The 23,965-nt window shown below is 29.0% G+C and overlaps 3 protein-coding genes across 6 annotated transcripts; all 3 read right to left on the bottom strand.

Moving 5' to 3' along the window:
- Window positions 1-2,363: 2,363 nt before the first annotated feature.
- Window positions 2,364-6,223, bottom strand: LOC108454577 (uncharacterized). Its single transcript, XM_017753081.2, has 11 exons — window positions 5,859-6,223; window positions 5,507-5,614; window positions 5,260-5,414; window positions 5,081-5,174; window positions 4,673-4,743; window positions 4,492-4,598; window positions 3,877-3,998; window positions 3,472-3,560; window positions 3,316-3,375; window positions 2,785-2,889; window positions 2,364-2,661 (listed from the first exon to the last, which is right to left on the bottom strand). The coding sequence occupies exons 1-11, from the start codon at window positions 6,004-6,006 to the stop codon at window positions 2,545-2,547; spliced, it is 1,176 nt and encodes a 391-aa protein (XP_017608570.1). The 5' UTR covers window positions 6,007-6,223; the 3' UTR covers window positions 2,364-2,544.
- A 5,240-nt stretch (window positions 6,224-11,463) lies between these two features.
- Window positions 11,464-12,344, bottom strand: LOC108455983 (calcium-binding protein CP1-like). The gene has a single exon (XM_017754569.2). It carries the CDS (start codon window positions 12,257-12,259, stop codon window positions 11,765-11,767), a length of 495 nt encoding a protein of 164 aa, XP_017610058.1. The 5' UTR covers window positions 12,260-12,344; the 3' UTR covers window positions 11,464-11,764.
- Window positions 12,345-15,087: 2,743 nt separating this feature from the next.
- LOC108457444 (probable protein phosphatase 2C 42) lies at window positions 15,088-18,770 on the bottom strand. 4 transcript variants are annotated; one of them, XM_017756515.2, is made up of 5 exons: window positions 17,871-18,769; window positions 16,748-17,118; window positions 15,914-16,150; window positions 15,494-15,586; window positions 15,088-15,425 (listed from the first exon to the last, which is right to left on the bottom strand). In XM_017756515.2, the coding sequence occupies exons 1-5, from the start codon at window positions 18,202-18,204 to the stop codon at window positions 15,312-15,314; spliced, it is 1,149 nt and encodes a 382-aa protein (XP_017612004.1). In that variant the 5' UTR covers window positions 18,205-18,769; the 3' UTR covers window positions 15,088-15,311. The 4 variants fall into 4 exon arrangements, with proteins under 4 accessions (XP_017612004.1, XP_017612003.1, XP_052875105.1 ...); XM_053019145.1 differs by having other exon boundaries at window positions 15,293-15,425; window positions 15,494-15,581; window positions 17,871-18,770; XM_017756514.2 differs by having other exon boundaries at window positions 15,088-15,586; window positions 17,871-18,766.
- Between the last annotated feature and the right edge of the window lie 5,195 nt (window positions 18,771-23,965).

Consider the following 23,965-nt stretch of genomic DNA (forward strand, 5'->3'; position numbering starts at 1 on the left):
CCTTGATAACCATTTTTGGCACATTTTTTACATTTTACTGCAACCAATATTCAAATTCATTTGTAAAGAAATCTCTTAGGTATTTTGACCATTTATTTTCTTTACCTTGCATTTGTCAGTCTAGGTTAATGGACTTAATGCATATTTATTGTTTTAAAAATAAAAATTTAACTTTTTTAAATAAAATTAAAGAGAATTCTAACTTTTATAGTATAAAATGAAAACTTTTACCGCATTTTATAATTTTTTCCTATTGAAAAATAAATAAATCATATACTATTTTAATGAAAAGGAAACTTAGATATATTGCTAAATTAATTTTTTAAAATCATAACTTTTACGTAACCATTAATTTGCACCAAAATAAACTTAAATATTATTTATACCATAACTAATCATTACATAAATTAATATTTTCTTTGAAATCAAACTTTTTTTGGATAAAATAAATTCAAAGTATAAAGGTTTACTTAGATCCAGTTAATATATAAAACTTACTTTAAAAAATTGAAAAGTCAAATAAATTGAAGCATTTTTTAGTATTTTAAGTATTCATATGTTGTGAAGGAGAAATGGTATATTAACTAATGAAAGAATTTTTATATATAAAATTTACACGACAAAAACGAAAGGGAAAGCCTTTTAAATTTTTTAATTATACCATTAAAGAACATTAATTGGGTCTTAAACTCTTAATTATTTAAATGAAAACAAAGGTTAAAGTAATTGGAAGGTCCCTATATTACGAGACTGGATTAATTTAGTCCCTATACAATTAAAAATAATCAAATAGGTCTAATTGTAACGGAGTTAACATTTACCGATAAAAAATGTCTTGAAAATTATTCTTTTCAATTGCAATTCAATTATGAGCAGAAGATTTCATTTACAAAATGGTAAAAATTTTAAAGATATTAACTCCATTAAATAATAAAAGTTAACTCTATTATAATTTAGATTTATCTAATTTTAATAGTAAAAAACTAAATTGATCTATTTAATAATTAGAGATTAATTTAATCAAATTCTTATAATACAAGGACTCAGAAAATAATATATTACCCAATGAAATTAATTGCTCAAAAATCATAAATATCATATTTTGATAAGACCAACGGACCAAGTCACGTTGTTAGGTAATTAAAATTTGAAGTCAACGGATTTATTTTATTGATTAATAATAAATCACGATATTTAGTTATCTTTTATTTAATCTTCTAAGTATTGAATATGTTAATTGATGATTTGCAGATCAAGAAAAGCTTGAAATTGCAAACAAAATTAATTAATCTTCTTTGAAAGTGATGTGATAAAAACTTTATCCTTAATTCAAGTTTGAGTAGGATCCAAAACTCTTTATTATTATTTTTCACAATTTTATTTTATTTTATTAACATGATATTGAATATTATGCAATACTCGTGAAATGTTAAACGTTAATAATAATAATAATAATAATAATAATAATAATAATTTATCCAATAATTATAAAACTTCAATTAATATAATTGTTAAAATAATAATTTGAAGGTTGTAAATATAAATATATTTAAACTGTAATATCTTTTGATTTAAGAATTTGAAAAGGTAATAGTATTTTAAATATTGTATTTGAAATATATTAAAATTAATTACACTGAACATCTTCAAATTATCACCCTTATTCTAAGTTGACCTCAATTTTAAAAATTTTAATTACATCCTTATATTCCTAAGGTTATATCAATAAAACCTTTCTGTCACTGAAATCTTAACTTTGAAGCTTTTAAACAAACTATTGTTCATTCTCTCTGTTTGTTGGTTTTACTGCATTTTAAATTCAATTTTAAAAGTTATATGATAATATTTTACTTTTCTTTTAAATTTTCCTTTTAAATTATGTCGCATAAAATTTTCCATAACATTTAATGGTTAAATGAATTGTTTTAATAATAGAAAATTTTGATTGATATAATATCAATAGTTTAAAATTCCAATTTAAAATGAGTATCATAAACTAAAGATATTTAGTGCAATTAACTCATAATATTATTAATGGAAATAATAAAATAGTTAATTCCACCAAACTTTAGATTGGTCTATTTCAAAACATTTTAAACGATCAAAAATTTCCATTAGCCTAGGTGTTGAATGTAAATTCTAACACTAAAATAAAAACAAATTATAAACACGTGAATCAAATTATAAACACTTATATGTTTATTGTGTTAGCAATTTAAATTTGACATATTAACAAAAAATCAATAAAACTTGGAAAAACTATTATTTTAAAACATTAGATCCAAATTTTCCATAAAGTACGCATGTTTAAAAATTGATAGAAATTAATTCCTAACTAAAACATAAAATCCTGAATCTTAAAATTTTCAAAATTTTATTTTGTAAAATTAAATGAACAAAAGGATTTCTTGAACATTAAAGTGATAAAAAAAAGTGCTTACTATGTGACAACAATTCTCAGAAATGTCTTAACATTGTTGAAGGAAGCTTTGTTGAGACAAAGGTACCATAGTTCCGGTTTTTTTGACTCCGATCTTCCCTGCCCTATGATAGAATTTCGTTTTTCGTCAAGTCTTCCAATTTTACGTCCCTCGCTAAACCAATGTTTAGTAGACTAGCAACCATGGTAGGAATATCTGATTTCAAAGATGCAGCCAATGCCTGACCAAATTGATTCAATGAAAGACAACTATTAGCTTTAGATTCTTCAGTACACAATTCTGAAAGAAATGACAAGGTTTTCAATTTTAAGAGGGAATTCATGGTACAATTAAAAATTATTACCTTCTTATCCTCCTCTTTTTGATGTTTAAGAACTTCTGAAGGCCATTCGTTTACCAGCTTTTCAACTTCAACTGTAATGCTCTGCTTCCTTCCATCGGATAGAGTCTGGCATGAATAAAGTTCATCTCATAAACATTATAAGACCAAAATACATTCAAGGGCACATAGAAACTAACCTCAAAATATCATACTAATAATTTTTAAATTTTTATGAACTTCTGAGGGCACATCACGTGTAACTGTCTAATTATTCTATTAACCATGCCAGTTTTTAAGTATAGAAATGGATGAAATTTTTAATAGAAAATACCAATTTGCTCATTTTTTGAGTAAACGGGGCAAAATGCAATTTGATTCCTAGTACAAAGGCCTCCATAAGACTTTTACCAATTATCTTCCTTTTTATTTTAAATTCCATTTTGTTCTATTTTCCCCTACCTCAGCATGCTCGATACGGGTGTAGAATCCATGGGAGGATGACCTAAATTATAAACCACAAGAAGGCATAACTTGATATGATACCGGATTTACCTCATTAAGGGCTTGGATAAGAGCTGCAGCATCCTCGGGCTTGCGTTCTAGTAGTAAACCCTGAAAATGCAGAAATAACATGTATAGGTCATCAAATGATCATGTTCTTTTATTTACTGAAATCAATTTTCATACAGGCATAGAATCAAAAAGTACCTTGGCACATGCAAAACCAGTGGTGAGAGAATGCTGCTTCATTGACTCAGATCGCAGTTTCTCAATATTCCACAGTGACTCTGTGTCTCCTATTACCAAGAAATGATAGATTAATTGCAAGTACAAGGAAAGAGAAAATTATTCATCTGGCTCTCGTTTTATCTCTCTCTCTCTCCCTTTATCAGTTCCCTCTAATTTTCTAACCCTGGGCTAGAAATTCACTGCCAAAGACTATCTAAGTCTATTCAGAAAGCTGAGTAGCTTTGTAGGTCACAAGTCAAAAACCAGAATATATTCTTACCGAACATCACCACTAAGTGAGACAGTTTTAAAAAGAAATGCAAATCACAGAGAAGATCCAAAGAGATGCAAAAGAAAGGAACTAAAAACTCAGAGATTATAGACCTCTTCGGATGGCAAATTCCATCCAAGTGCCAAATGTAGTCTGTCGTAGATTAACACCAGCCTTCATAAACCTCTTCGAGTACTTAGAGATCAACTCCCAATCATTTGTATTGTAACAAATGCTGCAACATTTAATCCAAATAAATATTAAATCAACTTAAAGGAAGCATGAAAATAATTACACATCCCTTCAACCAAAAAAAAAAAAAAGAAAACAACTGCGAAAACTAATCTGTTAAGTTTGGGGCACTTATTGGAACACAAAATCGAATATTTTAGAAAATTAGTCAGCAAAAGCATAGCAGGTCATCTATTCGTACCAATATATAGCTTGTTCATTCAAAGAACAAATATCCAATACTGCAAAGTCATATAGACACACATCACATTCAAATATCTCGGATTTGATTGTCTTGAGTGTCCTAGTGCAGGAGAGCAAATAGGACAAGGATCAAACTTGAATTGAAAGAGAATGAGTCTTTCATGCCATGTCAATTATTTCATAGACTTAAAATTTTATTGCGAATAGGGAAAAAAATGTTATTAAAACAGGAATTCTTAGGGCATTTAGCAATGCAAAAGTGAAACATGTGACATAACTGAAGACTGATTTACCTGAAAACAATATCCGCAGTGCCAGCTTGTAATGGTAAGTTGTTCCTTTTTAAAAGCCTCATTACTTCCACCATGAGTTTAGCATCATTATGAGCCTTAGCATACGACTGCACTCCAATAATTAATTATAAGTACAAAAGAATTTGAAAATTGAACAACTTGATTGATGAGTCAATTATACCAATAAATGATGTGCAGATGCAACACTAGGAGTCAGTCCATAAACATTGTGCAGCCACAAAGCTTTCTTTCCTGCATAAGCATTCAAGCTAAATCATATTCATATAATTACATTAAATAAACCAGGCGGTATGTATATATTTTAAATAACAAATAAATTTCTGCTAACTGGTAATAAAGAACTAACATTAAAACTACAGAGAACTGTTCGAGGTCTATAAAAAGACTAAATTGGTCAAACTGATTCTTTAGGTTTCTTAAGTACCCGTGTCCGAAGCACTATCCAAGAACCTTCGTAATGTGTAGAAAAACTTTGAAAAAAATTGGTCTTTGACACATATCAGCATGCCAAACTCCCACTCAAGTTAAATTAATATAGGCTTAAGATATGAAGAACAATAAGGCATACCAAAATCAATGGCTCCCACACGAGCACAAGTCTTGGCAACTTGTTGGCAGAGATTGCAATTAAAATTTGAATGAATCCGTAGGTTCGATAATCGCTGCAACCAAAAACCAGACGGTATATCCATAAACAACAAATGCTTAAAACTAACAAAACAAAGGAAACAAAGATAAGGAATATACAAATCTTCGTAGATTCTGGAGAACATCGAAAAGAAGCTTAATATCTTCACGATTTTTGCAGTTTCCGATCATTGACCATAGAGAAGCATTCGGAGGCATTGTTCGTTTAACATTTACAGATTGAAGCATGTCATCATAGAGTTCCTTAACTGCCTCTGAATTCGACAATACAATCCAAACATTAAACATAAAACAAAAAGCTTCGAAGATGATATCAAACTAACCTAAGATAGAGCAAATCAAGTACCAGTTGGATTGCTATTAACTGTTCCAGCTTCTGTCGAAAAAAATGTCCTTGAAATCATCGGATAAATTGAATGCAGAGGCATTGGATAATAACAGCTTCCATTAATCCCTGTAAATTTCAATAACTAAAAATTAAAAATACATAAACAATATTGAATTATTTATCTTCTTTCTAGGCGAGAACTAGTGAGTTTTTCTACTACTTAGCTAATAACGTAATCAATTAGCATTGAAACGAACAGGGAAAAAATAACAAAATTAAATTAAATTATTTAAATAACCAAAATAATTTCGTAATGTATTTGAGTATCCAAACGAAGTAACTAAAAAAAACACAGAGATTTTGACGGTACCTAAGGAAGCGTCACTGTGAAGTTGGCATTGAAGAGAAGAGCTAGGAGATTGAATCAAAGATGAGAGGTAAAGTTGATTAGAATTGAAAAGAATTGTTCGAGATCCTAAAACCCTAGCGAGATTGCGAGCGTTCGAAAGGACTTGCATCTTTCTTTCTATTTTTCCTTTTCTTTTCTTTTGCGTTGGGACTGAGTGGTAGCTGAGTCAGGTAATGAAGCGGGTTAACTCGGCGGGTTTATATACGAAAACTCGTATGGGTTTTTCTTTTCTTTTCTCTGGAAGTGGCTGATTCAGGGTTTTAGGGAAGAAGGAAGGATTTACTTCCTTGGGGTCTTCTATGGACCTTTCACTTTTTTTAAGCATAATTCATGGTTTAACCCTTGAACTATATTATTTTTTCATTTTGATACTTAATAATTTTTCCTCTTTATACTTGTAACATCATTTTTATCTCAAAATTGCCAATAAAAACGTGCTAGGTGTGATAACTTTGTTGGATGCCGGTAAAATTTTTTTTTTTAATAAAATGGACGAAAACAATAATTCAATCATCACAATTGAATAAAAAATTTAGATATCAAAATTTTAAAAAAATACATAATTCAACGGACAGTGTGACTTAAACTTTTCTACTATAGTAATTCATTTTATGTGAAATTAAAAAAAAATCATCATTTATAAAGTTTAATCATTTCGTAGTTTTATAATTGTTCCTCTCAATAATATTATCTCCAACACAAAGCAAAAGTGATTAATGATTAATATTGACACCTCAAGATTAAATGTTCAAGTCTTGATTGTTACTTCCTGTCTTTCAATTTATAAGTTTGTAACAGTAAAAAACAACATCACCCGACATATTACTAAGTTTACTTAAAAATTTGACATGCTTAATAATTTATTTTAGGGCATACTATAGAAATAGTTATTTTTATTTGTCTAAAATTATATTTTAGTCATTTATGTTTGAACTGTTAGCTTTTAGTCACTTATGTTATCATTTTGTTATGAAGTGGTCACTCTGTCATTGCCTCCCTAACGGCAATCCTATGTGGCAGTCCAAATGAGTTTTAAATGTCAACTTGGATGTCTAACTAGGACAAGAATAAATTTTTAAATAAATAAATTTAATTAATTGAAAACTTTAAATTGATTACACCTTGAGCGGGAAAAGAAAAATTGTTTGTCTCTTTTTATTTTGGTTTTCTTTTCCATTTGACTAAAAGAACTATTCTCATCCCAGTTGGACATCCAAGTTGGCATTTAAAACCCATTTAGACTGTCACGTAGGATTGCTGTTAGGGAGGTAACGGAGCTTAACGACAAAGTGATTACATAGTAACAAAACGATAATGTAAGTGACTAAAACATAATATTTCAAATATAAGTGGCTAAAATATAATACGAGGTAAACAAAAGTGACTATTTTTATAGTTTACCCTTCATTTTATTTACTAATTATGGTTTTATTCTCTTTATTATGCTAAAATTTAATATCTAACCATTTTAGTTTAATTTGACTTTATTTAAGTTATGTATTTTTATAATGTTATATTAAATTCAATTTTTATGATTGTGATTTGGAAAGCTTGAAAATTTAATAAAAATATGTTGACGCTATAAAAAATATGTCAATAGAATACTAAAAGTTATTTTTAAAAATTATCTTCATCAATTTAAGGGCATCAATTAACTTTATATAAATTTAAACCTATTGATAGCATTATAAAATTAGAATAATTGAATAATTCTAAATTAAAGGGATTAAATCTCAAATAACGGTGATTAAAATGACAAAAAAAAAAAAAGATTCCAGGATCCGAAACAATGCTTATAAAACGAGGTGGTTATAACTAGTCTGAAGTTCCGACCGTGATTTATCATTGTTTTACGATAATCCAAGCCAGTTCAAACTAATGTAAAACAAGAAATATCATCGAACATCCTCTTGTTGAATTCAGTTAATTAGTTAAAGCTATTTAATAACAACCATTGCTACTTTTGTTCCATTAACATAAAAGTTGTTTTTAAATAAATAAAAAACTGTAATTAAGAAGTAAATTACTGTTATGTTTTTCTTTTCCCTGTATTAAAAAGGGTAGCAGTGTGGTTCTGTTGTCTAAAATCGGAATAAGCAGAAATGGGTTGCGGTAAATCGAAACACGTCGCGATTGAAAACACGATCAGCCGTAAAAATTCGATAGCCGGATCGAAGAAGGGCAAAACTCCGGAAATCGGCATGGGAGAATCAAGTAAATTACTTGAAAGAAATGCTACCTCATTAATGGAAGAGGAGGGTAAAATTGTTGTTAGTAGGAAGAATTCGAAAGCAGAATTCAAGAGGGTAAAAACAGAGAAGAGAAACGGAGATATTGAAACGGGCTGCGGTGAAACGGAATGCGACGCGGTTAAAAACAAGATGGGTGGTGAAAATTCGGGCGAAGCAAGTGAACTTGATAGAAAAACTAGCTCGTTAAGGAAAGAGGAAGGCGAAATTGTCGAACAAGATTCTATAGCGGACGATTCCAAGGTTGTCGTTGATGGAAACAGTGTAGTCGAACTCGAAACAAGCCAAGTTGATGGAAACATGAGCTTGAAGTTAATTGAAGAAGATGGCAAAGGTGTCGTACAAGATTCCGTTGTAGACGATTCCGAGATTATTGTTGATGGAAACGGTGTGATCGATAGCGTAGAATCGAAGGAACCCATTGAAGAAACAAGCGAACCCGATGAAAACATGAACTCCTTAACGAAAGAGGGAGGGGAAGATTCCATTGCAGGCAAATCTGAAGCTATTGTAGATAATGAAAACGGCATAACTGAAAATGCAGAGCAAAATGAGGGTAATGAGAAGCTGAAACTTGGTGAAGAAACTAAAGGAGATGATACCTTGGAGGACAAGCAACTAGAAGAAAATAATGCAAAAGAAGGAACTGCAAATGGTATTGTGATAATTATTAACTGAAGATGGCATTTTATTACTTCTTTTTAATGGATTCACTGATTGAATTTAAGTCCTTAATGTTTGTATGTTTCCAGAAGAACCAGACACTGTGAAGGGAGAGAATTTGGGAAAAGAAGCAAAAACAACAGAAGAAGTTGAAGTTTAGATCCCCAGTTGTTAAAGAAGTATTAGTTATTATTAAATGAAATTTGGATGTACTCACAAAACGGGTTTTTAAATACTTACATTAGTGTAAAAAGTTTGGTAAAAATCCCTTTCTAGACCCTCTTAATTTATAAATTGAGCAAATTAATCCCTCACAAAAAAGTTGGAACAATTTAATTTGTGTTAATTTTGAAAGTGAGCAATTAAAGCTCAATTTCTAAATTAAGAGAGACTAAAGAGGTCTTTTTACCAAAAAGTTTTATATACTTCAATAAATTTTTACTGATTAATATTTTAAAATTCTAATAGCTGAATTTAATGATATAAAGTTATAATATGCTCAAAGTCTTGTACTCTTTCTATACATGCTCAAAGTTATAATATGCTCAAAGTCTTATACAAAGTCATCTACGAAGCACATGGGTGGTTGTTGCGTTTTGCTGCAGTTGTAGGCGTTATATTGGATGTCATTTTTGGCATCAGTGAGCCACCAACTGTGGGTGTGACCACTATTAAATATGTGATTGATAATTCAACTTTATCTTCTTATTTTTCTTAATTTTATAGTATTTTTTGCATGCAAAAAATATGAATGTGTTTTTCAAGTAGGTGACGATATCAGGATTTGGACGAGTGTACACCATGCCTGTATACCGCCATATAATAGAGACTCATCCTGGAGTTAAAGTAAAATACGCTTCCGAATTTTTATTTTTTTTACAAATACAATTTCTATAATTAATTTAACTAAAAAATTTGTCTATACCATGCAGTTCCTATGGATGTCGTATTCCAAACAAGAAATTGCAGTCCTCATACTACTATGGGTTAACAAGCAGCAAATGTTGTTTGTGACTATTAAGCTCTTCTTTTTTGATTAATTTGGGATTTAAAATTTTGAGATTATATAATTTTGGTTATTTTGCATTTGGATAGTTATTTTAGATTTAAATTATTTTAGGTTTAAGTGATTAAAGTATAAAAGTTAATTTATTTTGTTGGTATTATGGATTGAAATTATCTTGAGATTTGATTTGTTAATATTTAAGTTTTTTGTATTTAGATGAATTGGAGTTCTGAGTTGATTTTTTTTTATTAAATTTGAATGAGTCAAAATTAAATTCGAATTAATTGGACTAAAATTAATGGGTGTTTTATAATTTAATCATGCATGAAGGGTGTTAAATCTTTGTAGTTTTGGACATTTAATACTTTTATTTTTTATATTTTATTTAAGAATTAAAAATTATGTGAGAATTAAATAATCAAATAAAATTTAATTAATAATTTTATTTTATTTATCACCTTTTTTTAATCAGATATAAAATAAAAATTCAAAGAACTGTGTTAAAACTGAACTATTTAATCGAATAAAATAGAATGGAATAAATATAAGGGTAAACTATAAAAGTAGTCACTTTTGTTTGCCCAGATTACATTTTAGTCACTTAAGTTTGAAATGTTACGTTTTAGTCACTTACGTTATTGTTTTGTTACAAAGTGGTCACTCTACTGTTAAACTCTGTTACCTCCCTAATGGTAGTCTTATAAGGCAGTCTAAATGGGTTTTAAATTTCAACTTGGATGTCCAGTTGCTGGGATGAAAATAAGTTTTTAATTAAATAAATTTAATTTGGACTGCTACGTATGTCATCTAAGTTGGCATTTAAAACCCTTTTGGTTTGCCACATAGGACCGCCGTTAGAGAAGTAATGGAACTTAACGGTAGAGCGGCTACTTCATAACAAAATAATAATGATTAAAACATAACATTTCAAACATAAGTGACTAAAATGTAATCTGAGACAAACGAAAGTAACTATTTTTGCAGTTTACCCTAAATACAAATAGCTTGATAGGTTTTATTATTTTATTCTTTTGTTATCTTTATAGAATATATTCTTGTGGGTTCTCTCGTCCACAAGTCATCCAGTGAGGCCAACAAGAAATGCGAAAAAGAATCTTGGAATTATTGACTTTAATATTTTAGTTTTTTTTTTTTGTTAAATTACTCCTAAAATGAAAATGGTTAAATTTTGTAATTAGTCCCATATTTTTATTTTATCAATTGAAGTCCCTTTATTTTTTAATTGGTTAATTTTAGTCATTATATTTTTCAAATTTTGAAATTTTAGTCTTGACTCAATAGTAACAAATAAATCTGTTGGTTAAATTTAATTACTCGTATTGTACTATGTTTATAGTCGCAACATAAATGACAAGTTGGCATAATATTATTCATATGATAATACCTTTAGTGCATTAAATTTTAGAAATAACAAAGCTTAATGAATTTAACAATTATTGTTTGATGATAATCGAAAATTTTAAAATTTGAAAAATTCAAGAACTTAAAATGACCAAATAAAAGTAGAGAGAATAAATAGACAACTTTTACAAAAGACAAGGACAAATAGCAGAATTTAAACTAAAAAATTGAAAATAAAAACGACATAAATTTTCAAATAAAATGAGGTGAAAATGATATCTTCAACTGCGGATGAATGAAAAGTTTAAACATTAAAGTCATAATTTTTTTTTGTCTTTTTGTTGAATTACAAGTGAATGAGAAGCTCTAAAAATAATACGAGCAGCGTAACATCTAAAATGATGAACAATTTAACTATTAGAGATTTTTTTTTTTAAGAGGGTTTTTTTTTTGCATTAAAAAAAATGATCTTACATTTCTTGCAGAAGAGAAATGATGAACAAAGACACGTTCTTAGCATTTTTTTTCAACAATTATTGATTTCAATTTGATTCATCATTTCAATCCTCACCAAAAAAACTCTAAAATTAGCCAGAAAAATCAACAGCTAAAATCTTAAGCAGACCATCAAAACAAACACCTTTATCATCACCACCGCCCAATCTAATCATCGCTTTAATATCTTCATCTGAAGCCGAAAACCCAGCCCAGTTCATATAACTTTTCAAATCTTCGTGGCTTAATCTTCCATCTCCATCTTTATCCATAACCTTGAAAACATCTTCCATTACACCGTAACTTGATACCTTCTTTTTGTTATTATACCCTCCTAAAACGCGTTCGAACTCGTCGTACTCCACGAATCCGTCGCTGTTTAAATCCGCTAACGAAATCATCGCCCCGATCATTTCGTCGGCATCTTCGGAACCGTACGAAAATCCAGCGTAAAATCTTCTTAAATCGTCTCTGCTTATCTTCCCGTCGCGATCCGCGTCGAGTACCTCGAATGCCGATCTGAAATCGGTTTCCGGTGCCGGAACTCGATTTTCCGGCCGTCTCAAGTTTCTTTCCGACGGACACATTTTTTTGTTTTGTCTTTTTGGGGGGAAGGGTTTGATTACTGGCAAATCACTTGAACAATTTGGCTTTGATTTTCAAGCCATATTTATAGAGGGACGAAAGTGGGACCCCCGTAAAATTGGAGATTCTTTTAGAATTGTCAACACACGAGTTTTTTTTTAGGGAAGATGCCACCTAAGATATTTGCCATTCGATCATTCGTATGGAGTGACGTTATGACATAAAAATACAGGTTAAATTCTGATTCAAGTCTCTAAAATTTTCTAAAATTTAAACTTTAGTCCAATTCCTCTATTTTTCAAATCTAAAAATAAATGTCTAATTGTTAACATCGTTATACTTCTTTTTTAAATTCTGATCCATTACAATGTCATATTTTCACATGGTTACAAAATTATTACTTTTTTTATTTTAATGGTATTAACGATTGAACTTAGATTTTAAATTTAAAAGGAGATAATTAAGTTTTTAGAAATAAAAATAGAGGGTTAAATCCTAAATGTACAAAGAGTACAACAACTTGGAACATATTTTAACAAAATATATAATTATTAAAATAATTTGATATATTGTTAGTAAAGTGAAGTTTGTAAAATCGATATTATATTAATCAAAGTTAAGTGTATTTAAAACACGTGAATTAAGTCTTAAATAGTATGCTCTTATTGCATGAAGACCTTAGATTTGACATTTTAAGAATTAACCTTCTTATATTTTAATAACAATTTCTTTTTATTTTAACATATTAAATCTAATTTGTCCATAAAATAAGTATATACATATTTAAAATTTGATTCTCGTGTTTTAAAAATGTTTCATTTCAAATCCCAGCTGTCATGTAATGACCAAGTTGACATTAGGTTGATTGTAGGACCTGATTATTACGATACTATTATTGATACTTTGAGGATTCAATTGAAACACTTTGAAATTTAGGGGCTAATTTGAAATATGAAGCATGATTTGGGGGGTTATAGTAAAATTATCTCATATTATTTCTTTAGGTTTAGATGGATTTTCTTTTATGGAGATTTGAGTGGTAGGTTGTGGTCATAGGTCACGTGGGGGATATTTATAGTGTTCATTTTTGGCCTTCTATTATTGAAGAGTTTTGAGCCCCTCAAATTGTTTTTCTTTTTAACAAAGAATACAAAATTTTGACTTTTTTTTTAAGAAAAAAATTGACAATCGAGGATGTGCGATCAACAATTCCCAAGCTTAGTTAGAGCAGGAAAGCAAAGGAAGAGACAAGGAAGCAGCAGGGTCATTCATCCCCTAAAAATTGGTAGATTTCTTATTTAGCGCTTTAAATGTTTATAAAATTATATTTTTAACTCTCAATATTTTATAATTCATCTCTCATCCCCTAAAACAATGTTTTAACATTTTCCTTGCAGGTGAGGCTGTGTCCCTTCCCCTAAATGAAAAAAATAAATAAATATGACCCTCTCAAAAATAAATAATTTAATTATACATTCTAACATAAATTTTAATCTTGAAACAAAATTCATGACTTCACCTTCACAATATTTAAATAAAAATATTGACAATAAATTATAAAATTAGTTCAATTGGTTTAATTATTAATTTTTTATTTTGGTTTTCAACTTTTATCGATTCACGATAATTTACTTTAAACTCAATTATATATCATCGATTTTAAATTCAATTTATTTAGTCAATTCGACCAAATTCTAATATCACTATATTTTTTAGGGTTATTTTTATATAAATTATTTTAAAATAAAGTACATTCTATAGTTAAATTTGTTTTAATGAAAAAAACAAAATGTAATGGAGAGTCAACACGGCTCACTTGATAACCAAGTTATCAAACTTGCTACAATTCCCATATGAAAATGACGATATAATTTTTATATTTGTTAATGCATATTTTATATAAATTTAAAAACGTGTTTAGTTGATTGAGTCTTAGTTTAATTGGTATGAATATTGTTGTCAATTTAGAAATACGTGAATTCGAGTTTACTGAGGTGCGTTATTCTCTAATTTACGAATTGAAGAGGAGTTTTGAGCAGTTCTAGATATTATAAAAGAAAAATCTTGTTTAAATTATTATAATTTTTAAAAATATTTGACTTGTACGTGATATTTTTTTTGTGATCATTTTTTAAATCATTGTTAACCGTCAACTTTTAATTTGAATTTTAGAGTTGTTTTTAAAATATTATATATTATTAAATTTTCAATTTTTTAAAAAGAAATTTAAGAATTTTTCTAGAATATAACTTTGTTACCGGAAAATATATATATATCTTTTGAATTTTTTAATTCTCTAAATATTTAACTAATTTTTTAAATTTCTTTTAAATTTTAGGAATTTTAAGAATATATATTTTAGAATTTTAGGAATTAGTATTTCTAAAATTTCCTTTCTAATTTTATATATAATTTTAAAAACTTTCAGGAATTCATTTTTGAAATATATTATATAATCTATATATATTTTAATTTTATGAATTTGTATATGTATAAATATTCTTTAAATATGTTACATCATCAAATGACATTTATAAAGAAGCGCCAAATGGCGTGTTCTAATTAACTGTTTGTACCATATTGTTAACTTTTAAACTAAAATATTTAGATATAAAAGAAAATTTAATTATGAAAATTAGAAAAGAAATATATAATTCAAGGCTTAAATCATAAATTACTAATTATATTAAGTCTCGGATTCAAATCACTGACACGGGCAATCTTCTCTTATACCAGCTTTATTGTATGTATATTATTAAAAAGAAACAAATAAGTTCAAATTTTGTTTCAATTTAAACTTACTTGGTTGATTTATCTAAAAATAGGAGGGTTATTTAGATCAAATTCCAGGGACCTCTCACCAGAAGTTATCATGAAACGCGATCAAATGCAAATACCACAAGCATTCAATTAGATTATACACTGATGAGTTAACAAAGTTATTGCAGTAAATGTTGGCCAAACTTTTTTTAATCATTTTACAGATGTGAATTCTCTCCCTATAATCAGTATACGAGCCGGTGCATCGGGGAATGGTCGTCAGTTGGTACAGTTTCATGTGTATGTAGGGGGGGAAACCCGGACGAAGTAGAAATCTATTCGGCCATATGAATTTAATTGTGTTCTGATGCACTTCGAATCGACACCGGAGGGTCTTGAACGGCACCTCTGGAGATAAGATCGTGATTAAAGAATAACACAATAACAGTTATATCGTCGTGAAAATGGCGTCGAACCTTCTTGTCGATCTTACGAAGATCCGAATATCTCATTTCTCGTTTTCTCGCTGCTTCTTGTAGGGCAGCCTTGACTAGCCTTTTGGCACTGCCCTGCATTCGTAGAGATACGTGAGCACAGTAATACGACCAGCTGTTGCACGAAACAAAAACCGCAAATGCTAACACACTAAGGGGGAGCTAACAACATGCTGTCAACCAATAACCGATATAAAACAGTTCAAAGACTCGGAAAAAGGGGATAGGTTACAAAAATGATCAGAAACCTGAAGTTCTATATCGACACCAACCAGAAGACACCTATATTGAATTTCAAATTTGGAGGTCATCTAATCCCTAACAGCAAATAGTGCGAAAACACAAGCTTTGATGCGAGAATTTATGTATTCGATGAACATGGAAATAAGGACAAAATCTTACCGCACGTGGATGACTATGGACAATAGCCACGGCTTTTTCGTTGCTCAAGTGTTCCCATAGACCGTCAGAAGCAAATATAAGGAAAGAATCATTTGGGTGGAGAGCATGGGAAATAATAGTTGGATTGGCACTTAATATCGGCATATTCATCGGTTCAGGAAGCCTGAATCTTGCATTAATCGGTTCCTTGTTATACTGTGCGTGTTTCATATAAACATCACCTATCGACCTAGAAACCTGCACCACATACAATCACGGGATTGAAGATATGTTCAGTGATTAATGAACAACAGACATAAATGATAAAAGAAATATGACAAATGACACCTAGGCCAAATTTGCCGGTTTCCACAGATAATGAAGCTGAAGCTTTCAAAACACGGGAAAGATTAAAATTGAAGGATGTATACGTGCATTAATATGCGGTAAAAGTACCATGGAGGCCCTTATACTAAGAGCTAAATTGTATTTTACCCCTTTTATTAAAAGATGAGGAAATTAATCCCTGTTCATTAGTTTAAAGAGCAAATTGATCATTTATATTAAAATTTTCATCAATTTCTATTATTAAAAACTAGTAACTAAACATTTAAACACGACATGCCACATATACTCATTCTAACAAAAAGGATTGATTTTTAACAGTAAAAATAGATAAAATTTTTAACCAGAAGACTAGTTTACTTTTTAATCTAAATTACAGGGATTAATTAACCCATTTTTTGAGTAGAGAGGCAAAATACGATCCAACTCTTAGTACAAGGACCACCATAGTACTTTTACCATTAAGACGCTCAATTTCAGAAGATACGAAGCAAGTGTTTATATCATAACCTGAATAATGCCCTTTACTCTCCAAACTCCATGCTTGAGAACAACAATTTGCGGATCAGTCGGGTGTAATTCCTTGAGTTCATGTCTAATAGCCTCGATATTAGCATTGTGTTCAGTTGACAACTGCATAGCAGCCATTCCTCCGGTGTTGCCAACTTTCTTGCCGAGCACAACGCGTGAATCACCGAGATTTGCAATAAAAAGTGTTTGCTGATATATTACCCCAACCAGACAGCACGTCCCGACCGTTGCCATATTTGGTCGAGTACTCCATAACTCCGACACAAGGGCCGTAAACCCTTCTTCGGTTTGTCGAAAAGCTCTTTGAATGGTCTCAGCAGTGACAACTCCTTCCGATTCGGCTGTTATGGCTGCATAAACACAAAGCTTAAGAATACCAACAACGCAATGCCGCACTAAGATCTGTCTCTCCCGAAAACTCAAAACTAAAGTTCCATGAAGGCCCTTTTACTAAAAGTCAGATTGCATTTTGGCGTCTATATTTGAAAAATAGGCAAATTAGTCTCTGTATGTTAGCAAGAGGTACACATGACATGCCATGTATCACTGCTTGGTTATTTTGTCAGGCATACTAGTTTTTCAAAATACAAAGGATGAAATTTTTTAAAGAAAGGACCAAGTTACTCTTTAATCTAACGTATAGGGACTAATTTGTCATTTTCTAAATAGAGGGATAAGATGCATTCTAACTCCCAATTCAGGGGCTTCCATACCATTCAACATCATGCATTTCATATAGCCACAGAGATCAACAAATGAACTTAAGACCATTTAAAACTACATTACTCCGATTCTTCGGTATGATCTTCGTAAGACTCTCGAAATATAACCTTATCAGAACTATACAAGTATCTAATAATCACACTCAAGTTCAATTAAATTGTAATCTTATTGGCTACTAAATTTTCTAAATTCAATAAAACCACCAATCAAAAGTCAAATTTCTTTAAAAAATAAAAATAAAATGGATGAAAATTAATACTATACAGTTCACATGTACCGAATAGCAAAACCCTGAAAATCAACAAATGGAAATTGAAATTATTTTTTTTTATAAGTGGAATTGTGGGCAAAAATTTTAGATCCATGAAAAAGGACGGACCTCGAAAGTGGCTGAACAAGTTATCGCAAACATAACGCGCCGCCTCAGGGCCGCCGTGTCCGTCATAGATCCCAACGAAGGTACCAAATTGGCCGGACTCGATCTGGCTTTGGTCCTCGAGCACTTGGTTTGCTTGGATCACGGCCATGGAAAATTCACCGGACCCATATTTCCCTATATCACGAAACCAAAGCAACCCATCTTTACCTTCCCTTGAGCCACCACTACCACCGCCATCGCCGCCGCCAAGGACGCCGTTTGTTTCGTGACTTTCTACTTCATGCCCAAATGGGTTCCAACAAACCGAGAGCAGATTCATTAATCCCTGAAGCATCAGACATCTCTCATTAAAAAAAACCCTCACAAAACCCAAAAGCCCCCTCAAAATCCTAAATCCACCGTATAATCCCCATTTTTTTAAGATTTGATCTAAGCTTTTTTTAAAAATATGAACCCCTTTTTGGTCTTTTTAAATACCCCAAAAATTCCCTAAAACTGAGGAATCAAAGAATGATATGATGATTAATTGCAATTAAAAAACACATTTAAAAATAAAACCCAAAGATCTTTCCAGTTGGGAAGTGAATGGAAGTAGTGGTGGTCGGCGGTGGATGATCGGCGGAGGTGTCGGTGGTCTTGGGTGGTTTTCTTTTTTGGGGTGTTATTTTTCAAGCTCTTTATTGTAGTTTTTTCTTTGTTTTTTTCAGTTTTCTTGTTTATTCATATTTGTAGGCTTCTTTTGTTTTTTCTTTAAAAACCTAACATTTTGAATTCTTAAAGTAAATTTCTATGTTTCTACAGAATCAAATTATTGAAATTTAATCTAATCTGTTCATTCAATTTATTACTAAATTCAGCATTCAAAACATGTTTTATTTCTAAAATGGAGAATAAGAAATACTTAATTATTAAGTTAATGATTTTATTTTACTTTACTTACACTTTGAAGTTACAAGTAGATTTTTTTTACTAACTTTTTTTAATTATAATATTTATATTTCGAAATAAATATTTTCAAACATAACCAACGGCTATAACAACCCAAAATAACCAAGTGAAGACCTAGGAAATTATTTTGGACCGATAGAAGTTAGATTATAATTTTTTATGAAAATTAAAATTTTATAATTTCTAAATCACAATTTATCATTTTAAAATAGTCGAAATATAAATTTTATCTTGTACTAATTTATAATTTTTAAAATTTTTAAAGAGTTAAAACTTAATTTTTCTATTTTAAAGGGTCAAGTTCTTATTAACTCCTTGAGTGTCGTTTATTGTAAAGAGTGAAACTCAAATTTTTATCAATTATTAATCCATCTTTAAAGTTTTTAAAATTTTTAATTAAATCCTCTAAAACTTAATGCTAAAATCTACTACTAAACAAATCAAACCGAGACTAAATTCAAAAAGAATACTTCAAAACCAAACACATTTCGAGCTTTTTCATAAATACCAATAAAAAGAGAGAAACAATGCTTTTGAAACAATAATAAATATTTAATACCAACAATTTGATGCAAATATTTTTAAATTTTTATATTTAAAATTACGTGTTATATTTAGATATTTTTTTCTTTACTCAAATTTGCTTTGTCTAAGTTTTATTAATATTTATATAATTTTATCATTAAATTCAAATAAATTTTACAATTATTAAATATTAATTCGTGCAAATTTGTTACATCTTTATCTAGAGTATAGTATTGAAATGACGGATTCAATTAATAGAATTAATTAAAATTTTAAAATATTTAACTATTGATTGAATAATTTTTGAAAAATAAATAATTAAATTAAATTAAATTCATTTAATTTGTTCAGTTTTCAATTAACCGAACTAGAATGACAGTTTTGAGGTTTTGAGTTTTGTTATTGTTAATCTTTAGATATTTCACATTTTATTTCAACTTATTTTTCTTTGTCTTACTATTTATATAATTTGGATTTAACCTTCCTAAGTCCATTGACATTATATATATATATATATTATTAATTTTAATTAAGTGGTGAATTCAATTAATTAATCAATTTTAAATCCAATTAAATAATAATTGAAAATTTTTAAAAATTTAACAGATTTTCAATCGAATTAATTTCAATCATCATTCGATTAATCGAATTAATTCAATTTTAATTTTGGGCTTGCACACAACTAAAACCAATGTTTATGGTATAAGTCTATTAAATTGGACCAAACTATAAGAATATTAAATAGAGCTACCTCTAATTTGGTACTTTTGAGAACGAGTTTTCATCTAATTAAGATACCTAAACATGTCCTAATATAAATTATCAAGGGCTTAACTATAAAATTAACCCTTTAATTATACCAATGTTTTTTACTCAGGTAACTAAAGTTTTTTTTTTTTTTAATTAAAAGTGCTATCAGTCAGTTTTGTCTTATATTTTCCTAAAAAGTGTGTAACGTACTATAAAAACATGGCACATGCCATGTTCTTATTAGCTAGTATCATCTATTGGGATAAAATGATATGAAATCGTCAATTTTTACAAAAAAAAAAAAATTTAGGTGAATTTTAGATTTAATTTATATACTTTAATTTGGTCGTTTTCAGTAATTGTAGTTTTTAATTTTTGAAATTCCAATCATGAGCAAATGGTAGTCATTATTTTATTTCCAATATCTCATGTGATAGACATATTATCACATGTGTAATATCATGTAGATATGTTATTTTTAAGTATTAATCACAAAAAAAGCCAGTTAAAGGATTTAATGAATTTCTTTTGTATCATGACTAAATTTTTAAATTCAAAAACTATAAGTATAAAAATAATAAAATAAAAAACACGTACTAAACTTACTACTTTATGCATAGTTAAAAGTATAATTTAACCAAATGAATTTAAATGCTATCAAAATTGAAATATTAAAGCTCAAAATTTTCAAGGACTACAATTGACCCATTAAAAAAGTACATGGACTAAAATGGACGAAACAAAATATAAGGACTAAATTCACTACATAAGCATATTACAGGGACTGATAGTAGAATGTACCATATATATTACGTGCTGGGAAGACTAAACGCGTGCATGCGAGAAGATCTATTCCATTGACACCAAAACGCGTGGGAAACATTCGGCAGGAACGCGGTTTCGTGTGTGTTAATTTTGAGCCGTCCGATTAATATAAAATTTAGCGGTTTGTTTCTCCCATTACAACCCGAATTAATTTAGACTCGAACTCATTTTAACCCTAAACTATCTAAACTAAGAATAATTTAAACATAAATAGACTCAAATAATGATTTAAACTTAAAATAATTTAAATTCAAAATAATTTAAGCTCAAAATATTAAATATGAAGTGATAAAAATTAAAATAATCTAAATTTATAATGATCAAATTTGAATAACCTAAATCTTAAACGACTCCAGTCTAGAGTTAATTCAAACAAGGAAAAAACCATACTCAAAATTAACCAAAACAAAATTAATAGTATTTTAAATGGGAATTAACTCAAACCAAAATTAATCCGATTTATTTAATTAAAAATATAGTCTTATTTGTTAAGATTAAATTTGCCTACAAGCCATGTATGTAATAGTATTGTATATCGATTTTGATCAGTCTCGATTTATATTATTATGTTTGAAGTTGAATAATATATATAAATTCGATATAAATATACTCAAATTCTTTATGTTTTTCAAAAATGTTTAATGAAAATATTCTCCCATTCATATATATATATATATATATATATATATATTAAATATGATTATTTTAAGAAATTAAAAAATTCTAATAGCAGAATCCGGATTAGTTCATATTAAAATACCCAGTAGAGGATTAAATATAATAGGTAAAAACAGTCCCCTTAAATGTTTATATTGAATAAATTAGTTCATCTTAAAAATCGAAATAAATTTAATTATTGTCAATTTTGAGAGTGAGCAGTTAAAGGTAATTAATCACAAAATTAATGTTTTAAGTCAACTGTAGATAATTTTGATTGATATAATAATAAATTGATCTCTTAATGTTTACATATTCAACCAATTTAGTCCTGATTTTAAAAATTATCTAAAAAATATATAAAATTTTTAAATAATAAGTTAATCCTTTTATTTTAATTTTTCCAAATTTTGTCATCGTAACTTATGGAAACTGAGAAGTTAGTACATTTTTATTGAACACATGATTTTAATTTTTTTGTTAATTTGTTTTACATAATTTGTTGAACTATTGATTTCTTACTAATTCCATTTATATGAATTACTGAATTTTTGATTTCTAGGTTAGTGATTTAGCATAAGTTTTATCAGCGTTACTCTTGGACTAATTTTTCCGTTTTCGTAAAATAAACCAAATTCTAATAAACTAAAGTAGAGGGACTGACGTCTCAATTTTCATAAAGTAGAAGGATAATAGTCAAATTATACCTTCTTTGGTAGTTTACCTTCATAATTCACGTGACCTACAAAACTCAGAAGCATGTGTTTTTCATACATAATGTACGTACCTTGGGTGTAATTATAACATGGTTCTCAAACAATGATTCACATTCTAAATTAGTACTCGAACTTTGAAATATTCTAATTAAATTCTCAAAACATCATATCATTATATCAATTAAGTGAACAAATCGACACGTCACCATCAAAGGATCCGACAGGAACTTTACCGTCTCGATAAACACATGAGGTCTCAAAATAATGCTCAAATGGTTTTTTTCATCGGGAACAACACTTGGATTGAGAGCGAGACCTAGAGGATCGCCAATTTTTTGGGGCACCACTGCTCGGTCGACCCTCTATCGTACGAGGTGCTCAACGAGCTCAAATATTACGTTCTAGTAACCACATAGTAAATTCAAAATATTACCAAATAAATAAATTAAGAAGTAGAATAATGTGGATTAAAACTGACCAATTATACTAAAATTCACATATGTCAACAATATATGATGGGATTTAAAAATCTATATGTATAATAACGTATGACATGTCTCCAATAATACATATCTTCAGTGTAAAAGGATGTGTGTAATATATGACTATGTAGTTTTTTTCTGTCAAATATATCATTTATAAAATACGAGGACTAAATTTCAATAAATTAAAGGGACTGACTTCCTTAATATTGATAAATAAAGGGATGGAATTTAAAATTAAACCTCTTTCTTGGCAATTTAGGGCAATGTTCTTGTGACCTTCAAAACTCAGAAGCATGTATCACATGGGGTAGCCGCGAAAAAACAACCTCCCTTAGTTTTAAAATTGGGGTTAATTCCGTAAGACATCCTCAAATTATGGTTAAAATTTTAAATTGGTTCCCAAACTTTATTTTAACGAAACAAATTTGAAGTACATGAATCAAATTATAAACACCTATGCATTTACTGCAGATACAATTTAAATATGGTGTATTTATAACCCTCATAAATTTTGTTGGCATTTTTTGTTACTTTTAACATATCAGATTCAAACATTCATGCAATAGCTTTATACATATTTATAATTTGATCCACGTACTTCAAATATGCTTCATATCAAGTTCGAACTGACATTTAACAACTAAATTGATAGAAGAATCTAATTGATACAGTACCGATACTTTGATAACTCAATTATAATGATTTAAAGTTTAGAAACTAATTTAGATTCCAAACAATTTTTTAAGGATATTAGGTGCAATTAACCCTAAAAATTAATGTCAATAAGTTTGATATTCAAGTCTATTTGCAATATTTTCTCTGTGAGTTCCAAGTTCTTTTGTGGAAAAAGTGCCTTATAATTAAGGTTAATTACTTTTGAAGTATAAGGACAAATAGTTAGTAATGAAGAGGTGAATTTTTAAAGTAAGTGGACTAAAATGGTAAATAATAACACCAAGTAGGACCTTATCTGATCAGCACACAGTAAGTAGGCTTTATTTATGAAAGTCCTAAAAGTTGTTGTTTTTAGCTAAATAACAAAACAACTTGTTGGGTGTTTCTGCCTTCTTTTTATTGAAAAATTTTCAAATTTTAAGGCATTGCTGAACTGTGCGTCACCGTCACCGTTGTCCTAAAAGAGGGATTTCTTTTTTCCGATTAAATTTTTTAAAGTCGATTTTGGTTTCTT

This window comes from Gossypium arboreum, chromosome 9, assembly GCF_025698485.1.
Source record: "Gossypium arboreum isolate Shixiya-1 chromosome 9, ASM2569848v2, whole genome shotgun sequence".
Classification (NCBI taxonomy): domain Eukaryota; kingdom Viridiplantae; phylum Streptophyta; class Magnoliopsida; order Malvales; family Malvaceae; genus Gossypium; species Gossypium arboreum.

Coding starts and splice junctions, on each gene's coding strand:
- LOC108454577 (XM_017753081.2), bottom strand. CDS start 6,006: ATGCAAGTCCTTTCGAACGCTCGCAATCTCGCTAGGGTTTTAGGATCT. Junction 3,999..4,491: donor ACTGCGGATATTGTTTTCAG/GTAAATCAGTCT, acceptor TAAATGTTGCAG/CATTTGTTACAATACAAATG. Junction 3,376..3,471: donor CTGGTTTTGCATGTGCCAAG/GTACTTTTTGAT, acceptor CTGCATTTTCAG/GGTTTACTACTAGAACGCAA.
- LOC108455983 (XM_017754569.2), bottom strand. CDS start 12,259: ATGTGTCCGTCGGAAAGAAACTTGAGACGGCCGGAAAATCGAGTTCCG.
- LOC108457444 (XM_017756514.2), bottom strand. CDS start 18,204: ATGCTTCAGGGATTAATGAATCTGCTCTCGGTTTGTTGGAACCCATTT. Junction 17,119..17,870: donor CTTGTTCAGCCACTTTCGAG/GTCCGTCCTTTT, acceptor GTGTTTATGCAG/CCATAACAGCCGAATCGGAA. Junction 15,587..15,913: donor TCCATAGTCATCCACGTGCG/GTAAGATTTTGT, acceptor CTACGAATGCAG/GGCAGTGCCAAAAGGCTAGT.